Here is a 27,594-nt window from a genome sequence, read left to right on the forward strand (position 1 = left end):
ACCCTGTAGTCACCCACCGTGGCCAGTAACCCTGTGCCCAGCAGACCAGGGCCGTGCCTGTGCCTCCCCCTGGGGTTGGGGGTGGGAAGCCGCAGGAGGAAAGGCTGCCCGTCCTGCGGGAGGTCACAGCATCTTGCTGTCCCGTGAGCTCAGCCGGTGAGGTGCTGCAGTGAGGCCGAGTGCGGCCAGCAAGCATCCAGGCAGGAGTCCCAGCCCCGGGGTCTGGCCGTTAAGCAGAAGGGCAGAGTGTGGGGGCCTTTCTCCCCTCCCCCGTCCCCCTCACTCACTCCTGTGCCAGGAGGCCCTGGAGGGACCCTGCTCCTAGACTGTGGCCTAAGTGCTGGAAGGGAGGGGGCTACGGGCCAGGCCTGGTCCCAGACAGACCCTGAGTGGGGGCTTCTGAGCAGCACGGGGGTTTGGATGTCTCCTCTACCCCCCCGCCCCACTCCAACCCATCCCCTGGCTCCCTCGCTCCATGCCTCCCTCCCTGCTGTGAGAGCTTTTTTCTCCTCTCGTGCCGCAGCCTCTGGCCCAGAGGAGTTCGCTGCAGTCGAGGCTGCTGCAGAGACAGGAGAGGGGAATAAAGGAGGTGGGGGAGGGGAGCAGGAGGACCGCCCCAGCTCCCTCTCACCCTGTCTGGGCCACCCCTCTTGGAAGTCCTGTCCTGAGAGTCACAGAAGCCCTGGCCAACCACTCCCTTGGGGGGGTCTCCCAAGGCAGCCCTCTGGGCCATCCAGGGAGTGACCATGTCTGGGCTACTAGCCCCTGTGTGGAAATGACCCCTGCCCGCCCTCATCACAGCCATGGGGATGGGCTCTTCTGGAAGGGGGGCTGTCCTCATGGACTGAGGTGCAACTGTCAGGCCTGGCTGCCGTCCCCCCACCTAGAAGTGCAGGGAGGGGGTCCCAGGTCTGTGGCACCCCAGAACCCAGGCTCTTAACCACTACGCCCTCAGCTTCAGTCTGTCCAAGCCCTCAGCAGTTGGCCTTCCTGTCGGGAGGTGCCCCAGGCATCTCTCTGCCACCCCTGTTCCCCTCTGGCTGGAAGGCTCTCCTTTTTTTTGGCAAGAGGAAGGAGGGAGCTTTCCTATGGACCGTGTGGCTGTCCCTGCTTCGGGGGGCTCCCTGTTCTGACATTGGTCACCCTGAGGGTTGGAGTGACCATTCCATACCCCTCGCTGAGGCAGCCAGCGTCTCCAGGTACACGACAGCTGCCCTGTCTCCTGGCCTGGTGTTTGGGGGGGGCGGTGGAGGGGGTTGCTGGCAGCTTGCTCAGCAGGGCCAGTGCCCCTCCCGGCGTCCGCAAGGTGAGCCCAGAGCCGCTGCTGGGCCTCCAGCCTGTGGGCCTGCTCTGTCCTCGGCCCTCTCCCTGTTTTTATTCTTAGCGGTCCCAGAGCCTATTGGTAGAGATTGCAGCCAGCTTTTGTTTTTGTTTTTGCTTTGCTGGGAAAGCCCAAATCTCCCACTGAAGGGAGACAACCGGGAGGGGGTTCTGGTCTAAGATCTGAAGACTGCATGTTCAGCAGCATCTGCAGTGATGGCCACCCCTGTTGCCTCTCCCTTGGGATTGTTTTAAGGATTAAGTCAGATAATGCACATGGAAATGCTCTACAAATGGAGACTGCTGTTCTCCTTCCAAGTGGGCTGGGAGGGGAAGCAGCAGCGTCTCTCTATCTCTCTGGGCACCAGGTGACTTGTAGGTGACTTGTGTTGGGTTATATAAAGATGGTAATTGATCTCCAATTCTCTCATGTCCATTCTTCACCTAATATTTTCTCTCTCTCACACTTATATATGTACTTAAATTTCCATGTATTGACAGCCTGCATAATGTATCCCTTTCAGTCTCTCTGTGTTTCTGTTCAGTCCTGTTTATATTACAGAATATGAGTCATTCTATTATTAGGCATGTTGTTTCCACTCTTTGCTGTTTTAAATAGTACTTTGTGAGCTTTAAAAAAAATAAAGGTATTCACACACCGTAAAATTTACCCTTTTTTAAAGTGTACTATTCAGTAGTTTTTAATATATTCACACAGTCATGCAACCATTATCTAATTATAGAACACTTATGAGCGTTCTAAGAACTATTTTATCTTTAAGTGTACTTCTGAAGTGGAATGACTAGCCCAGATGGGTCAACACGACCTTATGGCTGTTTTTACATCTTATTGGACTGTTTATCAGAAAATTCGCAACAGCTGCATTCGTCACTGGTGACATTCCTACACTCTGTCCACATCGGGCCCCCGTCTTCCCTGTTCCTGCTGTTCTGGTGGGTTTGCAGCTACTCTTCTGAGGGTACCTTGCATGGGGTGCTGCCCGGGAGGTTGTGAAGGGGAACATGACCCAGGAGTAGAGTGATGAGTCTCCCATACCTGCAGTCTTGTAACTCGGATGAGTTCAGTGTTTGAACAGTTTAGGAGCCAAGTTGGTCTTTTCTCCCAGTTGTCCAGTCTGGTTGTGCTTTGTTCCAGAGGTCCCCAACCTCTGGGATCTAATGCCTGATGATCTGAGGTGGAGCTAATGTAATAATAATAGAAATAAAACACACAATAAATGTAATGTACTTTTAATCATTCTGAAACCATCTTCCCCCACCCCAGGTCCATGGAAAAATTGTCTTCCATGAAGCTGGTTGGTGGCCCTAGTGGTAAAGGACCCACCTGCCAATGCAGGAGATTTAAGGGATGGGGGTTTGATCCCTGGGTTGGGGAGATCCCTTGGAGTGGGGCACGGCAACCCATTCCAGTATTCTTGCCTGGACAGTCCCAAGGACAGAGGAGCCTGGTGGGCTATAGTCCATAGGGTCACAAAGAGTCAGACACAACTGAAGCGACTTGGCATGCACATGCATGCTTTATTCTATCCTTGTTCACGTATTTTTAAAAATCAGGTTTTTTTTTGGTGTCGGTGGGTCTTCATTGCCGCGCTCCGGCTTTCTCTAGTGGTGAGCAGGGGCTGCTCTTGGTGGTGGTGCGTGGACTTCTTGTTGCGGTGGCTTCTCTTGTTGCGGAGCACAGGCTCTAGGACGCGGAAGCTTAGCAGTGTGGCTCTTGGGCTTAGTTGTTCTTCGGCATGTGGGATCTTAGTTTCCCGACCAGGGACTGAACCCATGCCCCTGCATTGGCAGGTGGATTCTTATCCACTGTACCACCAGGGAAGTCCCCCTTGTTCACATACCGGTGGGATTTTACCCCTCAATTTTCAACCTAGGAAAGATACTAGGAGTCATATGTGTCACTTTCAGGAAAAGTCAGTCCACGATAACTGGTGGTAACCAGAAAAAAATCACCTTGTTGGGTGCTGTCAGGAGGACCAGCCCCCACTGGGCTTTACTGCCCTGCCTTTCCCCCATGAGGTGCCAGCCATGGGCCTGATCACTCCACTTTAAGTGGAAAGACAGCTCAGCAGGAAAGGATCAAAGTCCACAAATATATGGGCTGTGCTGAACACATGCTCACTCCCCCTCCCACCCCCAAGCTGGAAATTAAGGAATGAAGGAAGCTCTCTTTTACACAGCGGGTAGTAAACCTAAGAATGCCTCCTCTCCAGGAGTGAGAGCTGATAAAAATAGGAAAAGGGCCACTTAGGGATTTGCTGAGCTAATGACTAGTAAGCAGATAACAGGACTCTTTAAGACTCTGCTGTGTCCTCTCCATCAAAAATTCATCTGCTCTCAAAGCTTTAACTGTCCTCTTTACGCTCCTAAATCTCCTCCAATTCATTGATTCCAAGATACACGTTTTTACATATTCGAGCCTCTCTGAAGTTGGGTCTACCATGGATGGGGTGATAGAATTGAATTGGCAGCCTGTTTCCATCTTGTTGTTTCAGTCGCTTAGTTGTGTCCAACTCTTTGTGACCCCATGGATTGTAACTTGCCGGGTTCCTCTCTGTCCATGGGATTTCCCAGGCAAGAATACTGGAGTGGGTTGCCATTTCCTTCTCCAGGGGATCACTTGACTCAGGGATAGAACTCTTGTCTCTTGCATTGGCAGGCGGATTCTTTACCACTGAGCCACCTGGGAAGCTAAAACGTGAACTCCTTCAAGCCAGATCTTAGTTTCTGTCTCATTTTTGATTTGATGGAATTTAGTCTATCTCCAGCATTCATTGCCTTTCCAAGCCCTGGTCTTACATATATAATCTCCAGTTACCTCTGAGAGACTGATATTTTCACTGGATGTATATCACCATGTCAGACCCAGCAGATTTAGAACTTAAACCACCACTGCATTGTTCTCATGAAATACTGCCTGCCTTTTCTAATTTTTTTTTGGCCGTGGTGGGTCTTGGTTGCTGTGTGAGGCTTTCACTAGTTGCAGTGAGCAGGGGCTTTTCTTCATTGCGTGTGTAGGCTTCTCACTGTAGCGGCTTCTCTTTTTGCAGAGCGTGGGCTCTAAGAGCGAGCAGGCTTCGGTAGTTTCAGGGTGTGGGCTCTGTAGTTGAGACTCGTGGGCTACAGAGAGTAGGCTCAGGAGTTGTGGCACACAGACTTAGTTGCTCCACGGCATGTGGGATCTTCCTGGACCAGGGATCAAACCTGTGTCCCCTGGTGAATTCCTAACCACTGGGCCACCAGGAGAGCCCTCTATCTTCTTCATTTTCAAATAGTGGCTGTTCTCTGAGTTGTCAGTTGTCTCTGACAGACCTTCTCTTGCAGCCCCTGTGATAATAAAAATGCTAGCCAGTGTGTATCAGTGCCTTCTGCATGCCAGGTATTGCTCCACGCCCCATGCACGTGTTAGCTCATTGATGTTCACAGCAGCCCCACAGAGCAGGCACTGTGGCCAGTCCTCTTTTATATGTGACGTAGAATCACTTGCCCGAGGTCACAGGGCTAAAAGAAGGCACAGCAGGTCCTTGAACCCATGCAGCCTGGTTGCAGAGACTGCAGACCATAACCCTGCATGGCCTTTCGTGGATCCAGCCAGTTGTCATGCAGTTCTCCCTCATCCTCTCAGTGTCTTTATGCTTCACTGTTTGCTGTAGCCCTCGTTACTTCCTTCAGTTGCAGCCAAAGCTGTTCATTGACTTCATTCCCACTGGTCCCCTCTCTGTTCATTTTGCAAATTGTAGATGGCTTAATCTTCTCACAGCACCTCTCTCAGGGTTCCACATCTAATAAAAAAAGAGTTTTATGGAGAGATAATTCACATATCATTTGTTGTTGTCTAGCCTCTGAGTTGTGTCTGACTCCTTGCAACTCCATGGACGGTAGTCTACCAGGCTCCTCTGTCCATGGGATTCTCCAGGCAAGAATCCTGGAGCGGGTAGCTGTTTCCATCTCAGGGGATCTTCCCAACTCAGGGATCAAACCCAAGTCTTTTGCACTGGCAGGTGGATTCTCTGCTGCTGAGCCCCCATCATATAATTCACTTACTTAAGGATAGAGTTCATTGGGCTTTGGTATAGTCACAGAGCTGTGCATCCATCACTACAATCAGTTGTAGAATATTTTCATCAAAAGAAGCTCTGTATTCCCCCCCATCCCTGATTAGCTGCCACCCTCTGATTGCGCCCCTCGTCCTTCCAGCCCTGGAAACCATAAACTTACTCCTCATCTCTGTGGATTTGCCTATTCCAGACATTTCGTGTAAATAAGATGTACAGTATGTGAGTTTCTGGGTCTGGCTTCTCTCACTGAGCGTAATGTTCTCAAGGTTCATCCACACCTGTGTCAGTGCTTCATTTCTTTTTTTTTAATTAATTATTTTTAATGGGAGGATAATTGCTTTACAATATTGTGTTCATTTCTGCCATAGATCAACATGAATCAGTCACAAGTATACATATGTCCCCTCCCGCTGCCACCCCATGCCAGCCCTCTAGGTCATCACAGAGCACCAGGTTGAACTCCCTCTGTTATACAGCAGATTCCCACTGGCTGTCTTTTTCACATAGGGTGATGTATATGTTTCAGTGCCACCCGCTTCATTTCTTTTTATTGCCAGATAACATTCTGCTGTGTGGATGGATTCACCACATTTTATTTATCCACTTATCAGTTGGTGGACATTTGAGTTCTTCTTTTTGGCTGTCATGAATAAGGCCGCTGTGAACATTTGTGTACAAGTTTTTTGAGAACATATGTTTTCTTTTCTCTCTTGTGTCCACCTGGGATTGGAGCTGCTGGATTGTGCAGTAACTCTGCTTAACTGGTGAGGACGAGGACTTTTAATAGCTCCTCAAGCCCCTCACCCCCCTTTCCAAAGCCCTTTCCATCTGTTCTCGATCTCTGCTCTTGCGAATCACAGACTGGCCGCTTCTGCCGGACTAGCCAGGCTCACCCCCATCCATCATCTGACCTGTGTGTCGGGACGTCCGCCCTCTTGCTTACGCTTCTCACCCCAACCAGGATGTGGCTCAGTGGCAGAGTCGGCCCCCCACAGTTCTTTGAGACGCACAGCAATTTAAAAAATCTGAATTATTTGTACACGTAAGATTGTACTTAATGATCCGGTTTTTCATGTCCTCTGTATAAATGACAAGGTTTGGTCACTGTGGGCCCACATACCTGTGAGGCACTCCCCGCCTGACTGCAGCCGAGGGACACGGCCCTGCCTTCTCCTCCTCACACCTTTCCTGGCCCGTGAGGTGCTGAGCCCCTGGCCCCTTGCGTCGACCCCCAACCCAACCAAAAAGCCCAGCTTGGTTTCCTGCTTCAGCCACCAGCCTCCACTTCTGAAAGCCACCAGAGCCCTGCTGCTCAGCCCATGCCAGGCACCCTGTTCTGCCGTGTGGCTGTTTGGGTGGGAAGTTACAGGGAGCCCGGAAGGTGGTGAGAGTGGCAGGCTCTGGGACCCGCTTTGTTGTGGTTTAGTCGCTAAGTTGTTTGTGACTCTTTGCGACCCCATGGACATAGCCCACCAGGCTCCTCTGTCCATGGGATTTCCCAGGCAAGAATATTGGAGTGGCTTGCCATTTCCTGCTCCGGGGGAATCTTCCTGATCCAGGGATCGAACCTGTGTCTCCTCTATCTCCTGCATTGCAGGTGGATTCTTTATCGCTGAGCCACCAGGGAAGCCCCTGGGGCCAGCTGCCTAGGTTCCAATTTAATTTTTACCCCTTTCCCAGCTGTGCGACCTTGGGCAAGTCGCTTGACTTCTCTGAACCTCAATTTCCTTTCATTGTATTTATTTTTTACATATTGAAATATGTATTTGTTTGGTTGGCTGTGCCAGGTCTTCATTGTGGCAGGATCTTTAGTGCAGCATGTGAACTCTTGGTTGTGGCATTCGGGATCTAGTTCCCCAACCAGGGATCAAACCCGGGCCCCGTGCATTGGAGTGTAGAGTCTTAGCCACTGGACCACCAGGGAAGTTCCTCTTTACATTTTAAAAGGAGGGTAATAGCAGGACCTCTGTACATGTTGTTACTGTGAGGGGTAAATGGACTGATACACATCCGCCGTTATTGCTATTATCTGTTATCTTTTTCTTGATGTCTTCTCAGTGATATTGTGAGGACTTTGGAGACCAGACCCCCGTGGCGCCAGGAGCTGAGCCTCGGTTTCCCAGCTGGGGGCATTTAGGGTAGTTCAGCGGCAACGGCCGGGCTGGTTGTCCTGTGTGTCCCAGGTTCTGCCTCCTTGACCAGAGCTGCGAACTCACGCTCCACTCCCGAGGACCAGACACCTTCCCAGGAGCCGACTGTGGGTCTCACTTTCTGCCCCATGACTCTGGCGCCACTGCCACGCCTGGCCTGTAGGGCTGAACTCAGGCCAGGTGGTCCCTGCTCACCGTCCAGCTGGCCCGAGGGCAGGTGGGCCAGGCAGGTCTGAACCAGGGGCCTTTTCTTTGTGTTGGTTTGAATTAAGTATTGATCAGATAAAAAAAGAATGATTACACAATGCCAGGTGGCACTAGTGGTGAAGAATCCACCTGCCAACACAGGAGATGCAAGAGACCCGGGTTCAAGCTCTGGGTCAGGAAGATCCCCTTGTGGAGGGCATGGCAACCCACTCCAGGATTCTTGCCTGGAGAATCCCATGGACAGAGGAGCCTGGCGGGCTACAGTCCATGGAATCACAAAGAGTCAGACATGACTGGGCAGGCACGTGCACACACACACACAATCTAGGTAACATATGCAGAACTATCATATAACAGATGCCAGTGAACTTGCCAACCTTGGGTCCCTCCCCTAGTCCCATCCCACTTCCTCTTCTCCACATTCCAGGTTTTAGGTGGACTTGCCCTATGCTTCTTTATCGTTTCTGTGTGGATCCAGTTGCCTGAAAACGTGCTGTTTAATTTTGAAGAGTCATCATGCTGTGTGTGTGTGTGTGTGTGTGTGTGTGTGTTGAGTCTTTCTGTCTCTTTAACCTGCATTCAGGATAATCTGCATGGATCTGTCTTCTAATAACTGACTTTTTTTCCCCCCAACCTTTCGTAATCCGTATAACCTGTCTATGGAATTTCTTATTTCCCCTTGTATTTTTCACTGATTTTAAATTCTGTTTGTCCTGGTCATATTATATTTTCAAAGCAGTTTATGTATTTATATTACATCATCAGCTTTATTTTTCTGAACATGGAACCTCCGAGGTGGATCCCTGGTGGTGTGTGTGTTCAGCTTCCCAACCGCACAGCGTTCTGCGGAGTGACTGCAGCACTGTATCTGATGCTTGAGATGCTGCAGGGAGCAGGCAGATGCAGTCCTAACCTGATGGAGCATCAGGGTGGCAGGAAGAGTGAATAACAGGCAGCACCAAGTTAGTCAGGGGAAGCAGCCAAAGACAGGGCCCTCCAGGAGGGTAGGCCGAGAGTTTGGTAGAATCTTCTAGAAGCCAAGACCTGAAAGACGAGCAGAAGCTGCTGGGTGACAGAGCTGATCCCATGTTACAGGTGACGCGCTCAAACCTTCGATAAACAGCTGCTCTTCCGGTGGTGATGTCACCTTTTTCTGTACATAAGGCTGTGAATTGGCCCGAGTCTCGGCAAGTCAGCGGAATGTGAGCCGTGCCTTGTGAGGGGTTGTGGCGTTTGACCACTGGCTTGTATGTATTTGAGTCACTGGTAGTCAGAGGTGGTCCTGAGCCCTGGAGGAGGAAGCGTGACGTGTGTGGTTAACCAGCTCCTGACTGCTCACCCCAGCCCTGGGCCTCTGACTTCTTCCTCTCATGTAGACAGGGATGGTCATGGACCCGCTGTGCCAGACCCTGTGGGTGTAACAGGAGGGGTGCCTGGCGTCTCCACGCTGTGCCAGGCGCAGTGAGCACTGTTGTCACTGCCAAGCTCTGTGGTCGGTGTTCTTTCTATGGGTCACCTTCTTTTACCTTCTCGGTAACCCCATCCACTGGCCACCTGCCATTTCCACCTGTGTGTTTTAAGCTTAAATATCCCTGGTTTCCCCTCCATCAACCCCTTCCTCTACCCAGTCCCCTCATCTCAGATAATGTCACCATGCCCGTCTTCTGCTCAGGCCTGAGCAGACACCTTCCCAGGAGCCAACTCCCCCCGCCACCGCCCCGAGTCCTTGAAGCTGGCTTTGGCTTCACCTTTTCACTGGTGCTTGCCCGCATGGGTCAGCTTGCATGCTAAGTTGCTTCAGTCATGTCCAACTCTTTGTGACCCCATGGGTTATAGCCCACCAGGCTCCTCTGTCCATGGGATTCTCCAGGCAAGAATACCGGAGTGCATAGCCATTTCCTTCTCCAGGGGATCTTCCCAACCCAGGGATGGAACCCGCATCTCTACATCTCCTGCATTGGCAGTCAGGTTCTTTACCTCTAGTGCCACATGGGTCAGCAGGTCCAGTCAGTTCTGACTCCAGAAGTGCCATCCGCCCTCTCCAGCTACTGCATCCCATTACTTTCGTCCAGGTCCCAGCATCACCCCCCTCCAGGTCCCAGTATCACCTCCCCCCAGGTCCCAGCATCACCCCCCAGGTCCCAGCTTCACCTCCCCCAGGTCCCAGCATCACCCCCCACCTAGGTCCCAGCATCACCCCCCCAGGTCCCAGCATCACCACCCCCAGGTCCCAGCATCACCTCCCTCCGCCCCCGCCGCCTCCACCCCACCCCCGGCCTCTGGGCCGCCACGTGGTCTCCTGCGGTCGCCCCCACCACAGCAGGCCGGGGGGTGTGACTGTGCGGAGGTCTTGCCATCTCCTGCTTCAGCCCCTGCACTGTTTCCCCTGAGCCTGGAGACAAAGCAGCCTTGGCCCCTCATCCTGCAAGCCCCGCCCTCCCAGCCTCGCCCTCCTGCTCCCCTTCTTCTGGCGCCTGGCAGCCAAGCTCGACCAGCCTCAGGCTTTTCCTCTCTTAGCTCCCTTCGTCTTTGCCTGGCTTCTTGCAGGACTGCCCTTGCATGTCTCAGAGTGGACTCCTTATTACCCTCTGTCATGAACTCTGTCTATAATGTCTTTATTGGCTTTTCCTCTCTCCCATCTTCCCCCCCTCCCCCTGACTATAAGCCGAGGGCAAGGACCTGGCACCTTTGTGGGCTTGGTAGGGGGTGACAGTGAGCCCCCTTTGATGGCAGGATGAGGAGCAGAGACTTGAAAGTCAGGTGACTCACCCAGGGTCACGCACCAGCAGGCTGCCCAGGCCCTCACGGCGATGCCTAGCTTCCCGGGATCAGAGCCTTCCCCAGGCAGAGGCCTGGAGAGGCCCACGGGGTCTGACACCTCCTGGTGGGGTAGGTCTCATTGGCTCAGGGCCACCCGCCCCCTTCCTGCCCTGTTCTGCTCTGGCACTTCAGACTAGGGAGTGTGGCTGTGGGCACAGGAAGCACAGGCAGAGGTCAGCCACGTGCCTGGTCCTTATGACTCCTCCCGCACCCCGCCCCCGCCAGGCCGCACCAGCTTCTACGAGGAGTACGGCGTCATCCGAGACGTCCTGCAGAACCACCTGACGGAGGTCCTCACACTGGTGGCCATGGAGCTGCCCGTCAATGTCAGCAGCCCAGAGTCCGTGCTGCAGCACAAGCTCCAGGCCTTCCAGGCGCTGCGGAGCCTGCAGAGGCACAGTGCTGTGCTGGGCCAGTATCAGGCCTACAGCGGGCAGGTGCGCAGGGAGCTGCAGAAGCCAGACAGCTTCCACAGCCTGACGCCGACCTTCGCAGGTGGGCCCCCAGGACTGGGCACGGGCTGCTGGGCCGCCCCCCCATCCCCAGGTGGAAGCAGTCCTCCCAACACAGACCCCTTCAGGGTGGGTCGGGAGGGGCTGGAAGTGGGATTTTACCAAAGTGCTTGGAGGCGAGTGAGAGATGCCCCTGCCTCCCTGGCCTTCTGCCAGCCTAAAGCAGCAGGTCACCTGCTGGCTCCCTCTGGACAGAGGGACAGACACCTCAGTGGTGATCTCTGTTCAGTCCATGGATGTTTCCAGGGCTCGCCCAGCTGGGCTCAGACCTGGCTCTGCCCTGGAGGAGCTTATCCAGCCCCCAGAGAGGCTGCAGGCCGGGGACACACCTGGCTGGCACGCAGCACGCCAGGCAGGCAGGTGCCCACTGGGGCACTTGCACAGGCTCAGAGCTTTCTGGGGATGGCCGGCTCCCTAACACTGACATCACAACCCCCAGCACCAGAGCAGCAGCTGCTGGTCGGGCGCTGATCACGTGCCAGCACTGTATGCACGTCATCTCATTTAATCCTCCCGTGCAAACACATCAGGGAGGTGTCGGTGTCATCCTCACTTAAAGGTGAACAGCTGTGAGGCTCCGCGAGGTTGCTAGAAACTTGCCCAAGGTCACGCAGAGATAGGCCGTGGGAAAACCAGGTTTGCAGCTCAGTCTGGAGGGCGCTCTGCGTCTGACTCTCACCGCCACGGCCCCCTGCAGGCCTCCTCAGCTGCACAGCGGTTCCCTGCAAGCCTGTAGCTGAGATGCCTGGCTCCCCCTCTCCTTCCCCTGCACCCCCCATATCTGACAGCCTCAGCACATCCTCAGTGCTCTACAGACAGGAAGGAAGCACCTTTCCCTAGGAATACCTCCCCCCACCCCCATTTAGCATCAGTGCCACCTTGCAACCCCACCCCTGCTCCATGAGACTTCTCGCAGAATCTCCCAATTGGAGCCCCTCAGCCTAGCTCCCCTTAGGGGACAATGGCGCTGAGAGGCCCCTCAAGGGCGATGGGTGTCTGAGGTGGCCCATGAGGCTGCTTTTTGAGCACCGACTGGGAAGAGAAGATAATAGAAGAGGTGAGAGGTGGGGGTGAGGCTAGCATAGCAAGGCCAGAGGTTCCCAGAGGAGAAATCAGAGAAAAGGAGGGTGGCCAGCAGGAACGAAAGAGGGGAAGGTGAGCCGGCCGGGAGGTCCCGGGTCCTGTGCTGGAGCGTCACCCCTGCGGTCCCCCTGTCACCCACCCCAGGCATCCTCGTTCACATAGACAATCTCCGCTGGGAGGGTGTCCCATTCATCCTGATGTCGGGCAAAGCCTTGGACGAGAGAGTGAGCTACGTGCGGATCTTGTTCAAGAACCAGGCGTTCTGCGTCCAGAGCGAGAAGCATTGGGTCGCTGCCCAGAGCCGCTGCCTGCCCCGGCAGATCATCTTCTACATCGGCCACGGCGAGCTGGGCAGCCCTGCCGTGCTGGTCAGCAGGAACCTCTTCCAGCCGGCCCTGCCCTCCGCCAGCTGGAAGGAAGTGGAGGGCCGGCCCGGGCTGCACCTCTTCGGTCTCCCACTCTCCGATTACTATGCCTACAGCCCTGTGCGGGAGCAGGACGCCTACTCCTTGCTCATCTCTCACATCTTCCACTGCCGGAAGGACTCCTTTGTCACCACGGAGAACCTGCTGGCCTCCTGGGTCTTCTGGACGCCCTTGCTGGACAGCCTGGCCCACGAGGTCCCACGCTTCTACCCAGGAGGAGCAGAGAACGGACAGCTGTTGGACTTTGAGTTCAGCGGCGGCCACCTGTCCTTCTCCCAGCCACTGCTGGAGCAGCTGGTGCCGGGGCCGGACTCTGCTCCGCTGCCCAGTGACTTCCAGGTCCTCAGGGCCAAGTACCGAGAGAGCCCGCTGATCTCGGCCTGGCCCGAGGAGCTGATCGCCAGGCTGGCGGGTGACATCGAGGCCGCTGCTGTGCGGGCTGTGCGGCGCTTTGGCAAGTTCCACCTGGCTCTCTCGGGTGGCTCGAGCCCGGTGGCCCTGTTCCAGCAGCTGGCCACAGGACACTACAGCTTCCCCTGGGCCCACACGCACCTGTGGCTGGTGGACGAGCGCTGCGTGCCTCTCTGGGACCCCGAGTCCAACTTCCAGGGCCTGCAGACGCACCTGCTGCAGCACGTGCGGGTCCCCCACTACAACGTCCACCCCATGCCCGTGCACTGGCGCCAGCGGCTCTGTGCCGAGGAGGACCAGGGCGCCCAGGCCTATGCCGAGGAGATCTCCGCCCTTGTGACCAACGGCAGCTTCGACCTGGTGCTGCTGGGCATGGGAACTGACGGGCACACGGCCTCCCTCTTCCCGCAGTCGCCCGCCGGCCTGGACGGCGAGCAGCTGGTAGTGCTGACCACGAGCCCCTCCAGCCCGCACCGGCGCATGAGCCTCAGCCTGCCCCTCATCAACCGTGCCCGGAAGGTGGCCGTGCTGGTCATGGGCAGGATGAAGCGTGAAATTGCCATGCTGGTCAGCCGCGTGGGCCATGACCCCAAGAAGTGGCCCATCTCGGGTGTCCTGCCGGACTCTGGCCAGCTCGTGTGGTACATGGATTATGATGCGTTTCTGGGGTGATGGAACCTTGGCCCTTTGCTCACCCCTGTGCTTCCCTTCATTCGCCCTCTCTCTACCCTCTCAGTCCTGCCCCCTGCCCATGCGTGCCTTCCTCTCTGGAATCTGACACCTCAGGGTCAGGCCCTCAGCAGGGAAGGACAAGACCCCGTCCCAATCCTGTGACAGTCCCCGTCTAGTGGTGGAGGGTCCCCATGGAACAAGGAAGAGATGGCAGCTCTGCTCTCGAAGATCCAAGTCGGGAGAAATGTCCACTTTAAGAAAAAACCTGCAGCAGTTACATGTGGGCATCCACCAGCTCAAATAGGACCGTCTGAAAGCTCCCCGCCAGAGCAGGAGTGCAGTCGGGGGGTGGTTAACCAGGAGGTACCTGTGGGCCAGGAGCCTTGGACTGCCTCCAGCAGAAAAGCAGTGTGTGGATGCTGGAGCCTAGGTGCCCACCTGGAGCCACGAGTGCCTGCTAGGACCTGCCGCCTCCTCCTCCGTCCTTTTTTTCTCCAGCCTCCAGCTCAGCCTGCTGTCCTGTCCCCTCCAGGGCCACCTCCACCTGCTCTGCATCTCAGGTCCCGTCTTCCTAGACCTCCACCAGGGAGGTCTTCCCACCCACTCTGCTTCTTTGCTGTCCCTCAGACACCCTAGCAACAAACTCTAGGATGTGGAATGGATCCAGGAATCTTGCGACTGTGCTGTGGGGCTCCTTTTCTCAGTAGGTGGACTTTACCAATGACAGGAGGCACAGGTTCCCCGGCTCCATCAGGGAGGAGCCCTGCCCCAGGCATGTGCCGCTGTCTCCAGCCTCGGCCCCGCTGGAGCCTGTCTTGTGGGGGGCGGGCGCCGATAGCGTGGACCTGCCACCACAGCCAGACAGCTGTGCGTGAAACACTGAAACACACTGGACAGAGTTGGTCAGACCATTGCTGGGATCCACACTGAAGAAGATCCTTTTGTCTCAGGGGACTTCCCCAGTGAGTGTTTCTGCTCTCAGCATCCCCTCTTGTTTTACCTAAAAAGATCCAGTTAAATCTTTCTCTTCTGGTAACATCTGGGGGGAGTGAGATGTGATATCAGGGCACCCAGACCATCCAGGGGCTCTGACTCTCACCCAGCTGGAGCCAGGCCTCCCTGGCAGGGCGGCTGCAGCCCACGTCAGCAGTGGCAGTCCACCGCCGTCCCAGGGCCTTCGCTGGTTGTCAGTGCCGAGAAAGGGCAACTGCTGCCCACCCTCTAACACTACCTCGTGGAGGCAATGGCCTCTTGTGTGCCAGCCCCTCCTGCCACCGCTCACCTCACCACTAACACAACACTGAGGACTTGGGGGAGGCGGTCCCGGTCAAGCTTCTCATTTAGAGTAAACGGGTGCTCCTGAGAAGCCCTGGGCCAATAACAGCTGTTTCTCTGAAACCCCCAAGTGGTGGGAGGCATCTACAAAATTCTTTTATAAAAAAGTGAAAATTCTCAAAACGCTTAATTTCAGCTTTCTGCAGAGCCCAAGTTACATCAGTGAAGGATAAAGCAGGGTTTTGTGTGGAACAGCTTTCCCATCTTATAGGCACAGTTTGTATCAGATCAGGCAGATACAAAGTGTCAAGGTCACACCAAGGGCTTTCCTGGACAAGAAGGAGCATCATGAAATGTGTCTTTCAACTTTTGATTGTTTGCACTTTCTTCAAGGCCGTTTACACTTCTTCAAGAATTTACAAGAATTCTTGCTTTTGGAGATGTTTGCCCGTGAGGTGGGCGCTGGCCGGGGGCTCTGCACATAAAGGTACCCATTAACATTTGGCTTCCCCCAGCCTCCAAAGACCCCATCCAGACAGGACATCAGTATTAATGCCCAGAAGACTCACCTTGGCCGATCAGAGCACATTTCCCAGGTGGGAAAGTTTCCTCCCTTTCTGAAAATCAGCGTTTTTAGCTTTGAGGCTTCTGATGGGAGTGGACTTTGGGAGTGGACACGTGGCTGCAGGTGTCACATCTGGCCACATGGGGGCGCCCTCAGACCACCCCTACAAAGATGCTCATCTCTCCCCGCCCCAGGCTCCTGAGCCTCCCTGGATCCGTAGCACTGAGGACCCCCCTTTCCCTCCCCCTCCCCAATCTGTTCCTTAGGAACTTCTTCTGTGAGAAAGAAAGGGACCTGCTCGTGCCCAAGTGTCGCTGCAGGATAAGGGGCCAGCAAACTTCTGATGTCACCATTTCTGAGTAACAGCGAGTTACCACGGGCCTGAGCCAGGCATGTCCTGTTCTGAGAGGAGCACCTTGCCTCAAAATGCACCTTCATCTTTGGAGAGCATGTGTAGGGGCCAGGCGGGGGCAGGAAGTGCCAGGGTTTCCTTCCCAGAATCAAGTGCTCTGGGTTTTTTTGTTGTTGTTGTTGTTTTTTAATTGGGGTACAGTTGCTTTATAATGTTAGTTTCTGCTGTATGACAAAATGAATCAGCTCTTTGTACACACATATCCCCTCCCTCTTGTGCTGCTTCCCTGGTGGCTCGGTGGTAAAGAATCCACCAGTCAATATGGGAGATGTGGGTTCGATACCTGGGTCAGGAAGATCTTCTGGAGAAGGAAATGGCAACCCACTCCAGTATTCTTGCCTGGAGAATTCCATGGACAGGGAGCCTGGCAGGCTACGGTCCATGGGGTTGCAGAGAGCATGCACGCATGCGCCTCCCTCTTGAACCTCCCTCGCAGCTCCCTGCCCCCCCCCCACCCCACCATCCCACCATCTAGGAAGCGCTGTCATAAAGTTACACCAGCGTAGTCCACTGGGAGCCCTTTGTCATATTCCTGCTTCCTCCAGCTCCCCTTCCCCTTTTCTCTCTCCTATCCTGTGCTGGTGGTTTTCAGACTTTCTGGGTCATGATCCACAGCAAGAAACACACTTTACATCATGAGTCAGCGCTCAGACTCATGCATGAATCTGCATCTCAAGCAAAAGTTCCATAAATGAATTCTCATCCTGAGAATTCTGGATACCTTCTTTAAAAAAAAAAATTTTTTTTTTTAATACTGCTTATAATTCACTAAATCAAGCTGATCCATAGTTTGAAACACGCTGCTCTAATCTGACTTTACCCTGTTGTATAAACCGAGGTCCCAAGGGTTGGAAGGGAGCACGGACACCCAGCTCACACACGGGTGCTCATGAGCACTCTGGAACTGGTACCCAGGCTTCCTGTTCCTGCAGCTTCATGCATCAGGCTGGTCTCAGCTGATGCTGCTACAGCCTCTGTGGTGGGATGCTCACTGCTCCCATCACCAGGGAGGGGAGGAGTGGGTGATGGAAGACACATCAATCAGAGCCCCAGGGCTTCTGGAAGCGGCGATGATGTGTCCTATACAGAGGGGTGATGGGTTCTGTACAGAGGGTGGCAGGCTCAGTACTAAACATTTTCTGCTGTATGGTCTTGTTTAATCTTTACAATAACCCCGTGAGGAGGTGGAGGGATCCTGATTGACCGATGATTTTGAAGTTGAAACTGGAGTTGTATAATGACAACAGGCCAGTTCTAAATTGGATGTGGGCCGCAGAGTTGTAGACATGTGCTCCCAGCCATCCTGCGGTACCACCTCCTTCCCAGGGAGCCCAGCGCGGCTCCCAGAGTTTCCCAGACGGAGCCCAGGCAGCTGGAGTGGCCCTGCAGGCCTGTGAAAGGAGGCCAGCCCCTCCTCTTGGAGGCCGGCTCACATCCTCCTCTCCAAAGCAGGTTTATCACCAATTGCTGCAGGGAGAGATTTAGGGACTTTCCCAGCTGCTATAAGCTAGATTCTGATGTTGCTCCTGGAGCAAAGTTTCCTGCCAACCGCAAGTTAGGACAGTCCTGTCCTCCTGCCCCACTTCTCGTTCCTCTGCCGACAGTGCTTTCTTCCCAGTCCCGGGCCTCCTGGGGACCAGCACACCCCGGGCTCTGCCAGCGGGCGGGAGTTCAGAACACTCCCTTGGGGGCTCTTGTTCCAGAGCTTGCAGGCCCAGTCTCCCCGGTCTGGGACCTTCCTCCTCCCCATTTGTGTAGAGAACCAGACAGTGTGGCTGAGAAGGGAGGGAGACGCTTCCGCAGAAACTTAAGGGGCGGTTTCCTACAAGTCAGTTTTCAGAAACAGATTTTTTTTTTCTTGACAAAAATACACACAGTCGTACAGAAGCAGCCTCTGCATCAGCTTTACCAGCTCTATTTTTATCTTAAGCAGACGGGGACCCACGGACCTCAGTCCACGCCGGGCAGTGTGTCTGTGTCTGAGAATGAACAAGCCACAGGAAAGGCCAGTGGTGACAGAAGAGTGAGGGGGCCGTGGTGGCAGGTCCCCGGGCTTGGTGCCTGCCCGCCCCACAAAAGATAAACTCAGCGGGGCCGAGGCTTGAGAGGCGGCTGTGTCTCGCGGTGGCCGCCTGTGTGGCCCAGTAGGGGCCATCCGTGCCCCCTCTTATCGATTCGCTGAACTGAAGAGCATCCCTCTCCCAGCCCTCCCACCTCCCCTCTGGAAACCTCCCACTTCCCCTCAAGGCTGCAGCTGTGCCATGGCAGTCGAGATTCCCATGAGGAAGAGGGTGGGTCCTCCAGCCTCATCCCTGTTTGGCAGCTAGTCTGTGCCCAGGGACAGCATCAGGAGGGATCTGCAGTGAGGTCAGCTCTCAAGGAGGCCCCGAGTGTTTTGACTGAGGTCATGGATTCATTCCTCCAAGAACCTCACCTGTCCCCCCACTGTGCCCCACTGATGGGCCTGCGTTGACCTATAGGCGTCAGCCTGCCAGTCCAGAGTCCATCTTCCCTTGCTCACTTGGAGGTTGGAGCAGGGCACCAGCATGTCCTCTGTGGTCCATCTTCCCTTGCTCACTGGAGATTGGAGCTGGGCACCAGCGTGTCCTCTGTGGTCCTTTGCTGCACACTGTGTTTCCTCCACGTGAGATGAAAATCCCGCTTCCTGCTCTTCCTGCTCTAGAGGCCTTACCAGTGCCAGGTATCTTTACCAGAGGAAGCCCATGGGGACCCACACCAGCCTGTGTTCTTGGAAGATGTGCATCTTCCAGGGCATCCCGGGACCCCTGTCCAGAGGTTCAGGCTTCTGGCCTCTGGCTGTCAGCACTCCAGGTGGGGCCAGAGTGAGGAACTCTTAAGGATTCCTCAGCTCATTGCAAAGCAAGGTGCACACTCACGAACACTGTCAGCACAAGAGAAAAGTAGCCTGAGACTAGAGGAGGCACTTCTGACCTTACAGCGAGCTGGAGGAGTTGGGGGGAATGATCCCTTTGATGAACTGTCCTCTCCAGCCAACTTTCAGGAGCCCATCTCTTTTGTAAAGCAGACGCCAGTGCTGTAACTGCATGGGACCCATAGATGGGGAGGGGCGGAGATCTCAATTAAGTATGCTGCTTTTATTCTTGGTGGTTCTTTATTCGTGATAGTCTTTCCCTTGCTCTCAGGTGTTCTAAAGGAAATCTCTGCATCTTTTCTGTCCCTCTGGCATGGGAAGGGATAAATACATTTCCATTCACTGAAAGTCACATGGAATATGGTTGAGCGACTGGTAGCTTTAGAAACAGAAGTGTAAACAGAACTACGTATGTTCATCAGTTTGGGTCCTTAGCTGAACCCCACGGACGTCTAGAAAGGTCGTTATAAGTGGTGTGAGGTACTTGCGTATAAGAGGAAGGACCCTGGAGAAGCTGGTAGTCAAGGCTGAAGGTGCATCTCTGAGACACGACCTGCACAGTCTGCCCCACCCCTCCTTGGTTTGGAAGAACGGGGTGAGAGCAGGCATCACGGGGCCTCCGCCGGCTCCAACAGCCACCGCTTCCCGAGCCCGAGTGAAGGTTTCCAGACTTCTTGGTGCTGTGTTTAGCAGCTGTTGCCAGGAAGAGCCCTGGATGGGGCTACCCCTGGATGGGGGGTGTGGGCTCTGAAATCATGGTGTGTTGCAATCTGGGTTATGTCCATGCATTCTGTCCCGTGCAGAGAAACAGAAATCCAAACAGGATTTCTGTTGGGAGGGAAGAGAGACAAGCAAGCTGTTAGGTTGGAGGGACTGTCTGTTCCCCCAGGTGGTGGAAGACCATGACCATGACCCCCCCTCTGCCCCCCCACCCCCCACCCCGGCCAATGGCGTGAACATGCCACACCTTTCTGCAGAAAGAGCAACTGCTCCTGGCTTTTATGGAAACACTGGACACTTAACGATGCCTCTGACAATGAGACATATTCAGATCAGAGTTTTTAAAATGCCTTTTTTGTATGTCAAATGTACCATCTATTTTTTAAACAATAAAATTGTTTCCCCCAAATCCCTGCCCTTTATTTTTTCTGGGAGACAGAGTGTGATGGGCCGTGTGTGTGCTCAGAGGGGGTGTGGCGAGGCAGACCCAGTTACCCCACACCTATCACAGGTGGATCTGAGCAGCCAGCCAGTCCCCACTTGCCTGAGGGTCCCTTGGGCTCCTGGGAGAGACAGTGAGGGGCAAGACAACTGGGTTTCCTAAGTTCATAAGCAGCCTGAGGGACGTCATCTTCCCATCAGCCTACCTGGCGGATCACTCTTGGAGCAGGCCTCGCCTGGAGGGCATTCACTGTGATGTCTGAGGTGGGTGTTGGTCGGGGCACCTTTGGAAGCATCAGTATTTTGGTAAAATAATGCATACTCATTATAAGTGAATTCATACATTGCCAAAAAGTACACAAATGAATGTTAAATCACTGCAGTCCAGTCCCCTCCACTGCAGAAGTGTTAGCAGAGCAATATTAGCAGAGGTGACCCGAAGCTCACGTCCTCACTGAGCCTCTGCTCATCGTGTTCTTGACCCTTCCATCTGCCCTTTATTTGGGAGGTCCACTGTCCACCCCTCTTCAAGTTCCTCTTTCTCATCCGCGTCCTCTTCACTAGCAGACTTCTCAGTAGCCTTCCAGTCACTTCTAGCCCCACATTCTGTTATAAGTGGTCTCCAAGGTCACCTCTGATCCACTGGACACAGCCACACCTCAAGGTGGCTGCCACACACCGCTAAGAGTCCACTTCCACAGCATTGGCCACCACAGCCCGGGCAGGAGACCTCATTTCACTGACGGTCAAGAGGTAACTGTCGTCAAGACCTGTCGGCTACCACCAAATCGGGGGGCCAGGACAGAGTCTGGGGTCGGGGGACCTGGCTGGGGTTGGGGGACCTGGCTTTCACTGCTGTCTCCTCATCTTCCTTGATTCTCTTTGTGATTGTCATTACTGCTGCTGCTGCTAAGTCGCTGCAGTCGTGTCTGACTCTGCAACCCCACAGATGGCAGCCCACCAGGATCCCCCGTCCCTCATTACTGGGGGGACCCCAGAGCTGAGGTCTGTCCCCATTCTCACTTCCAATCGAGAGGGGAGGCACATTGGAAAAACTGAATTTTCTCATTTGGATTTTCATTTATGTATAAAAAAGACACCATTAAGGGACTTCCCTGTGGGTCCAGGGGTTACGACTCCTTGCTTCCCACTGCAAGGGGCACAAATTCCATCCCTGGTCAGAGAACTAAGATCCTGCATGTTGCACAGCATGGCCAAAAAAGTGAAAAACAGGAAGTTGTCTGCAGTGCCTGCCACCCCACCTAGTAGTTTTCATGTTCAGCAACCTCCCTCTCTCAGGTAGATGCTCTATCTCTGTGTCACACGGTTTTGTAGCCTTTATTTTTTAGTTTACTTCATTGTGAGCCTTCTCCACGCATCCCCGTGGTCTTCAATCTTGGTTTCCACACAAGTGTGAGATCCACTGACGGGAAGCCTCCTGGAAGCATGTCCCCTCCTCTGCTGTTGAACATTTAAGTTATCTCTATTTTAACCCAGACTCCTTCGGTTGCAAGTGACAGAAACCCAACTCAAACTAGATCTGAAAGAAGGACATCCTGGCTCCACTCTTCGGAAGGGCCAGGGTGGGGCACATTCAGTGGGACCGAAGTCAGGGAAGTCAGCCAATGTCACCAGTAAGCCATTAGGCTCCTCTTTCATTGGGGCTGCCAGATTTAGCAAATAGATCCACAGGACACCCAGGGAAGTTTGTGTTTCAGGTAAAGAACAAATAACCATTTTATTTTTAAAAATGTTTTTAATTGCTAGTTGACTGTTAAAGATTTTTTTGTTTTAATATTTATTTGGCTGCATTGAGTCTTAGTTGTGACATGCAGAATCTAGTTCCTTGACCAGGAATCAAACCCAGGCTTCTTGCATTGGAGTGCAGAGTTGGGCCCCTGGACCACCAGGGAGGTCCCCGAGTGTCATTTTAGTAGCAGTATGTCCCAGGGAACATTTGGGATGGACTTAGACATTATTCTTGTTCACTTGAAATGCAGGTGGCTCAGTGGTAAAGAATCCACCTGCCAATGCAGGAGATGTGGGTGTGATCCTTGGGTCAGGAAGATCCCCTGGAGAAGGAAATGGGAATCCATTCCTCTATTCTTGTGGGAAATCCCATGGACAGAGGAGCCTGGCAGGCCACAGTCCATGTGGGTCGCAAAGAGTCAGACATGACTTAGCAACTAAACGCACATGCACACAGGAAACGCAGATTTCCCAGGGTGTCCTGTGTTTCATCTGGCGACTCTACTGTGCATGGTGGCCTCATTCCTGCCTTGATACATGACCTTTCCTGTGAGGGATCGTGGCTGCCAACAGCTCACAGCATCTCAGTGACCTGGGATGCCCAGGGGAGAGAGAACCTAGGGCTCATGGCTCTGCCTGGGACACCCTAGGGAGGACTTTATTGGGTCCAGCAAGGGTCACTGTGGTGTCAGCACCAGGAGGTGCCTGGAGGGCCCACTCACGTCCCTCCGCCTCATCGGAGCACCCCGTAGATTCTTGGATATGAACAGTTGGGGTTTTCTCAATGTTTGTCAAGTGCTGTGCAATCGATGTAGCCTCAAGGCAAGGACTACATGCCCCTTTTTGGTAATTTCTGTGTGTGTGTGTGTGTATGTGGCTGCTCTGGTCTTTGTGGCAACGCGAGGGCTGTTCTTTAGTTGCAGCAAGCGAGGGCTACTCTCTAGCGGTGCTCAGGCTTCTCATTCCAGTGGCTTCTTTTGTTGCAGAGCACAGGCTGTAGAGCATGTGGGGTCAGTAGTTATGTCTCACAGACTTAGTTGCTTGGCAGCACGTGGGGTATTCCTGGATCAGGGATCGAACCTGTGTCCCCTGCTTGGGCAGGCAGATTCTTACCCCTGGTTGTGGTGGTGGTTGTTGTTTAGTTGCTAAGTCATGTTCAACTCTTTCGCAACCCCGTGAACTTTAGCCTGTGGGATTTCCCAAGCCAGAGTACTGGAGTGGGCTGCCATTTCCTTCTCCAGGGTATCTTCCTGACCCCGGGATCAAACCTGTGTCTCTTGCATTCGTAGGCAGATTCTTGACTGCTGAGCCACTGAGGAAGCCCCCTTAACCACTGACCATCAAATCCTGTGCTCCCCTGTCTAATCAGACCCCTGCCCCAAAGCCCCTGCTCATGGGAATTCAGGTAGCACCCAGCTCTGGACTGATCCCTGGATGAGGTTGGGTGGTGGGGGGTGGGGGTGGGGGGGGCAGATGTCCATCCCTGGGGTGTTGTGATCAGCACGAGGATCTTTCCCAAAAGGAGAAACAGCTGCACCCAGACCCACGTGGCCCTCCACTCGAGCTGAAAGCACGTTGGAGAGCTTCAGACTTTTCACCTGGTGCTCCCCAGGCCTTAGAAATCAGGGCCGCCTAGTGAACAGAAATAACCACTTTAGCAGTTGTTATTCTGTGTTCTGGAGAGGGAACATCCACCCAAAAGTTTTTCTAATCATCAAGCTATTTCAGAAGCAAGTCATCCCCCAAGAAACCCAAGCCGAGGGTTGTGTTTACAACCAGTTTTGCAGGCCATCCGCTCTGCCGCCCACCTGTGTTCGGGAGCAAAGTTAGAAGGTGAGGCGAGAGGGCGTGTCCACGGGTGTCCCCTCACTCCTGAAAATAAACCTGACCAGAGTGCTCTACTTGCCCCCCCACCCCCACAGCAAATGCTAAAATTACTCCTAGTGCCTCAAAAATTCCAGGGCCACCACAGCCTCCCCAGTCTTAGCCGTGGTTTGATTCCTTGCAAATATTATGACTTCATGGGCTGCCATGGAAGGTTTTCACAAAATCCTAAAAGGTGGAGTAGACACCAGAGACAGCAGAGGTGCAGTTGCCCAGCTCTTGAATTTTGTTTTTTATTATTAAAAGACACTTTTATTATTTTAAATTGAAGACAATCTCTGATATGTATGAGTTGTAACCACTCTTAGATAAGTGCTACAGAAAATATCCTGCATTAGAGCAGAGCTTATCAGTTCAGTTCAGTTCAGTCGCTCAGTCGTGTCCGACTCTTTGCAACTCCATGAATCGAAGCACGCCAGGCCTCCCTGTCCATCACCAAATCCCGGAGTTTACCCAAACTCATGTCCATCGAGTCGGTGATGCCATCCAGCCATCTCATCCTCTGTCGTCCCCTTTTCCTCATGCCCCCAATCCCTCCCAGCATCAGAGTCTTTTCCAATGAGTCAACTCTTCACATGAGGTGGCCAAAGTACTGGAGTTTCAGTTTTAGCATCATTCCTTCCAAAGAAATCCCAGGGCTGATCTCCTTTAGGATGGACTGGTTGGATCTCCTTGCAGTCCAAGGGACTCTCAAGAGTCTTCTCCAACACCACAGTTCAAAAGCATCAATTTTTCCGCACTCAGCCTTCTTCACAGTCCAACTCTCACATCCGTACATGACCACAGGAAAAACCATAGCTTTGACTAGACGGACCTTTGTTGGCAAAGTAATGTCTCTGCTTTTGAATATGCTATCTAGGTTGGTCATAACTTTTCTTCCAAGGAGGAAGCGTCTTTTAATTTCATGGCTGCAGTCACCATCTGCGGTGATTTTGGAGCCCCCAAAAATAAAGTCTGACACTGTTTCCAGTGTTTCCACTCTTTCCCCCTCTATTTCCCATGAAGTGATGGGACCAGATGCCATGATCTTCGTTTTCTGAATGTTGAGCTTTAAGCCAACTTTTTCACTCTCCTCTTTCACTTTCATCAAGAGGCTTTTTAGTTCCTCTTCACTTTCTGCCATAAGGGTGGTGTCATCTGCATATCTGAGGTTATTGCTATTTCTCCCGGCAATCTTGATTCCAGCTTGTGAGCTTATGGTCTCTCTTTAACTTTCTTTACTATTTCTAAGCAGTTTTCGTTGTCCAAAGAGAACATTCATGAGTTCTTAATCAGTCATTTGCTGAGCACCTACTATGTGCAGCATTGTGCTACGTGAAGTGGACAAAAGTCAAGGAAGACCTGATCCTGGTTCCTATATGTGACAGTCAGGTTAGAGAGAGGAGACACATGCAATCGGCTTATAGATTCAGGCCAGCTCTTGAATCTGAGCTGCTGTCCAAGCTGGTTGAACTGAACAGATGAGCTATGAGTGGCTGCAGGTGCCATACGCTAGTCACCCTCGGCGGGACGGTCCCTGGGCTGGACCTCAGGCAACCCCGGAGGCAGTTTGGGGCCCAGGGCCCACTGCAGCCTCCCCTCTGAGGGTCGTGTCTGCATGGTCTGCCCGTGTCACAGCCTCTGCCCTGGGATGGCCTGGTGACTCATAAATAGGCTCCATTTTTCCTAAAAAGGGAGTCTTGTAGCCTGTCTCTTCTCTCCTCCACAGTGTCTAGTCCTCCTTGCCCCCTCCCTCTCCAGACCCCCAGAATCTACCCAGCAGCTCCCTGCAGGGATGCCCTCTGCCTGCTTCACCTGCACTCCAGGCTGGGACCTGGGGCCTCGTTCACTGCCTGGGAGGCAGCTGAACACAGCCTAGCAGGCGTGGGCACCAGGCTTTGCAACATCCTCTTTTATCTGTTTCAACATTTAGTTTTCAGTGTTGAGCCCTGGAGAGAGGAGGCCCGTGGCAGGCCCTGGCCTGAGGCCTGGGGTGCTGAGTGGGCTTAACACTATGGGGTTCACCTCCCTCTCCCTTTCTTCCCTCCCCCACCCCCCACCATGAGGAGGCCAGGCCCCCTCCCCCACCCCGGAGAGGTCCAGGGAGAGGAGGTGATACACGAAGGGTCTTCTGTTTGCCCACCTCTGCATCCTGCTCCACCCCCACCCTGGTCTGGGCCCCAGGAGGTTGCATGGACTGCATCTTATGCTCCCTAGGCCCCCCGGCTCCAGCTGGATCCATCGGTGGAACAGGAGCGACAGAGAAATTTATTGCCCCAGCTGTGAAGGGTCCCCTGGGCTGGCCGTGTCCTTAAAGGAAGGTCACAGTGCTTGTGCAGCCAGACTCCCCGCGTGTCTCTCCCCCTTGAGGTTCTAGCGCTTGTTCCCTGGCACCAGCTCTTCAGGTCTAGGGGTGGAGTCAGCCCTCCACCCGGTCCGAAAGCAGTACTGCCCCCTCGTAGACCCAGGTGTCTGTAAAGAGCCCCCTTTGCAGCTCTCCTCAAATTAGTCTTAGTTTGTGTGAGCTTGGACTGGGCTGGTGCCTGGACTGATACACTTTCCCTGGAATTTTCTACCTGGAGCTGGTGGAAAAGAGTGTTTTTCCTGTGACTCAGAGCTGTTGGTGTGTTTGCCTGGGGAGCAGGCAGCCAGGCCTCCTGTCTCAGAGAAAGAAGCCACTTAAACAAGAGGCACGGAGTTCCAAGCATCCCCGTCACCCCCAGGCTTGCTCCACCCGTGTCTTCCCAGTGTTGTGAACCAATCCATCCCACCTCTTTTTCCAACTTAAGATAATATGGATTGGATTTTTGTCAGCCGCTGCATTGTATAGTGGACAGATTATTCTAACACTACACTGGAAGTCTGATGAGAGACATGATGGAGACCATGGCAGAGCCAGGAGGGCTTCTTGGAGGAGGAGGTGCCGAGTTGAATCCTGAGGGTTAGTACAAGTTCAGATGAAGCAACCTGAATTGGGTTTGGGGGGGCCACACAGAGTCCTGTGCTGTCGAGGGTGACAGTCCAAGTGACCACTGTGGGCAGCAGAGGCAACAGAGGCCAGACCTTTGGGCCTTGAAGGCCAGCCAAGAAATGTGGACATTACCCCAGGTCGATCTCAGCTTTTCAGATTTCTTGAAAACGTCACTACACAGAGTTGGGAGAACTTGAACCACAGGACAAACAGCACCACCTCCTAGGACAAAATCTGCGCTCCAGGAGTTGAAGGAAAATATTTTTATGCTAAAACAAATCTAGAGCAGAAAGTAAAATTCCATCCCTTCCCAATATAAAGCACGAGACTCCAAAGATATCTCATGGTGGTCAGGCTGATTTGGGGAGGAAATCTGGAGCATTATTTCCTGGAATAGTGGGGTCATCAAGGCAGCTTCTAACTGGAGAGGGGTCCAGCCGGGTCTGGCTGTGGTGTGAAGGCTCAGCGAGACCAGTATCACCCAGACCACCCGGCCCTGCAGTCATCCATCCATCATCCGTCATCCATCCATTTATCCCACACACAACTCATCACTGTGGTGAATGCTGGGGACCCAGATGTGAACAAGGCAGGCAGGGTCCCCTCTTCCACACCAGCATGTGATCTGTCCTGTGATGGGCCCTCCCCAGTGGGCTTCCCTGGTGGCTCAGTGGTAAAGAATCTACCTGCCAATGCAGGAGACATGGGTTCGATCCCTGGATTGGGAAGATCCCCTGGAGGAAGAAATTGCAACCCACTTCAGTATTCTTGCTTGGAGAATCCCACGGACAGAGGAGTCTAGCAGGATACAGCCTATGGGGTCACAGAGTCAAACATGACTGAGCGCGCACACACATAACCTCCTCACTAGCCCAGCAAGGGTCAACTACTCATCTCCATGGCCTTGTAAACAGTTGGCGCCCTTTAAGTGCTTGTTGACTGAGTCAGTACTGCCTCAGGACGTTGCGTGAGGTTGTGTGGACCTGTGTTTTGGATCAGCAGAGAGGACTGGCTCCAAGAGGTCCC

At 53.6% G+C, this 27,594-nt stretch overlaps 1 protein-coding gene across 5 annotated transcripts in view; it reads left to right on the plus strand.

Annotated features, from left to right (window-relative positions):
• Window positions 1–27,594, plus strand: part of LOC102267212 (SPRY domain-containing SOCS box protein 1) — a 134,685-nt gene that overhangs the window by 19,478 nt on the left and 87,613 nt on the right. For 4 of the 5 annotated variants that reach the window (XM_070385184.1, XM_070385183.1, XM_070385181.1 and 1 more), the window contains 2 exons: window positions 10,802–11,071; window positions 12,316–16,676. The exons of the other annotated variant lie outside the window; for it this stretch is intronic. In XM_070385184.1, coding sequence (XP_070241285.1) covers window positions 10,802–11,071; window positions 12,316–13,679 — 1,634 coding nt within the window. In that variant the 3' untranslated portion in view covers window positions 13,680–16,676. Of the gene's footprint in view, window positions 1–10,801; window positions 11,072–12,315; window positions 16,677–27,594 lie in introns of those variants that run through there. 5 annotated transcript variants of the gene reach the window in all.

The sequence above is a fragment of the Bos mutus genome, chromosome 16 (genome assembly GCF_027580195.1).
Source record: "Bos mutus isolate GX-2022 chromosome 16, NWIPB_WYAK_1.1, whole genome shotgun sequence".
Lineage (NCBI taxonomy): Eukaryota > Metazoa > Chordata > Mammalia > Artiodactyla > Bovidae > Bos > Bos mutus.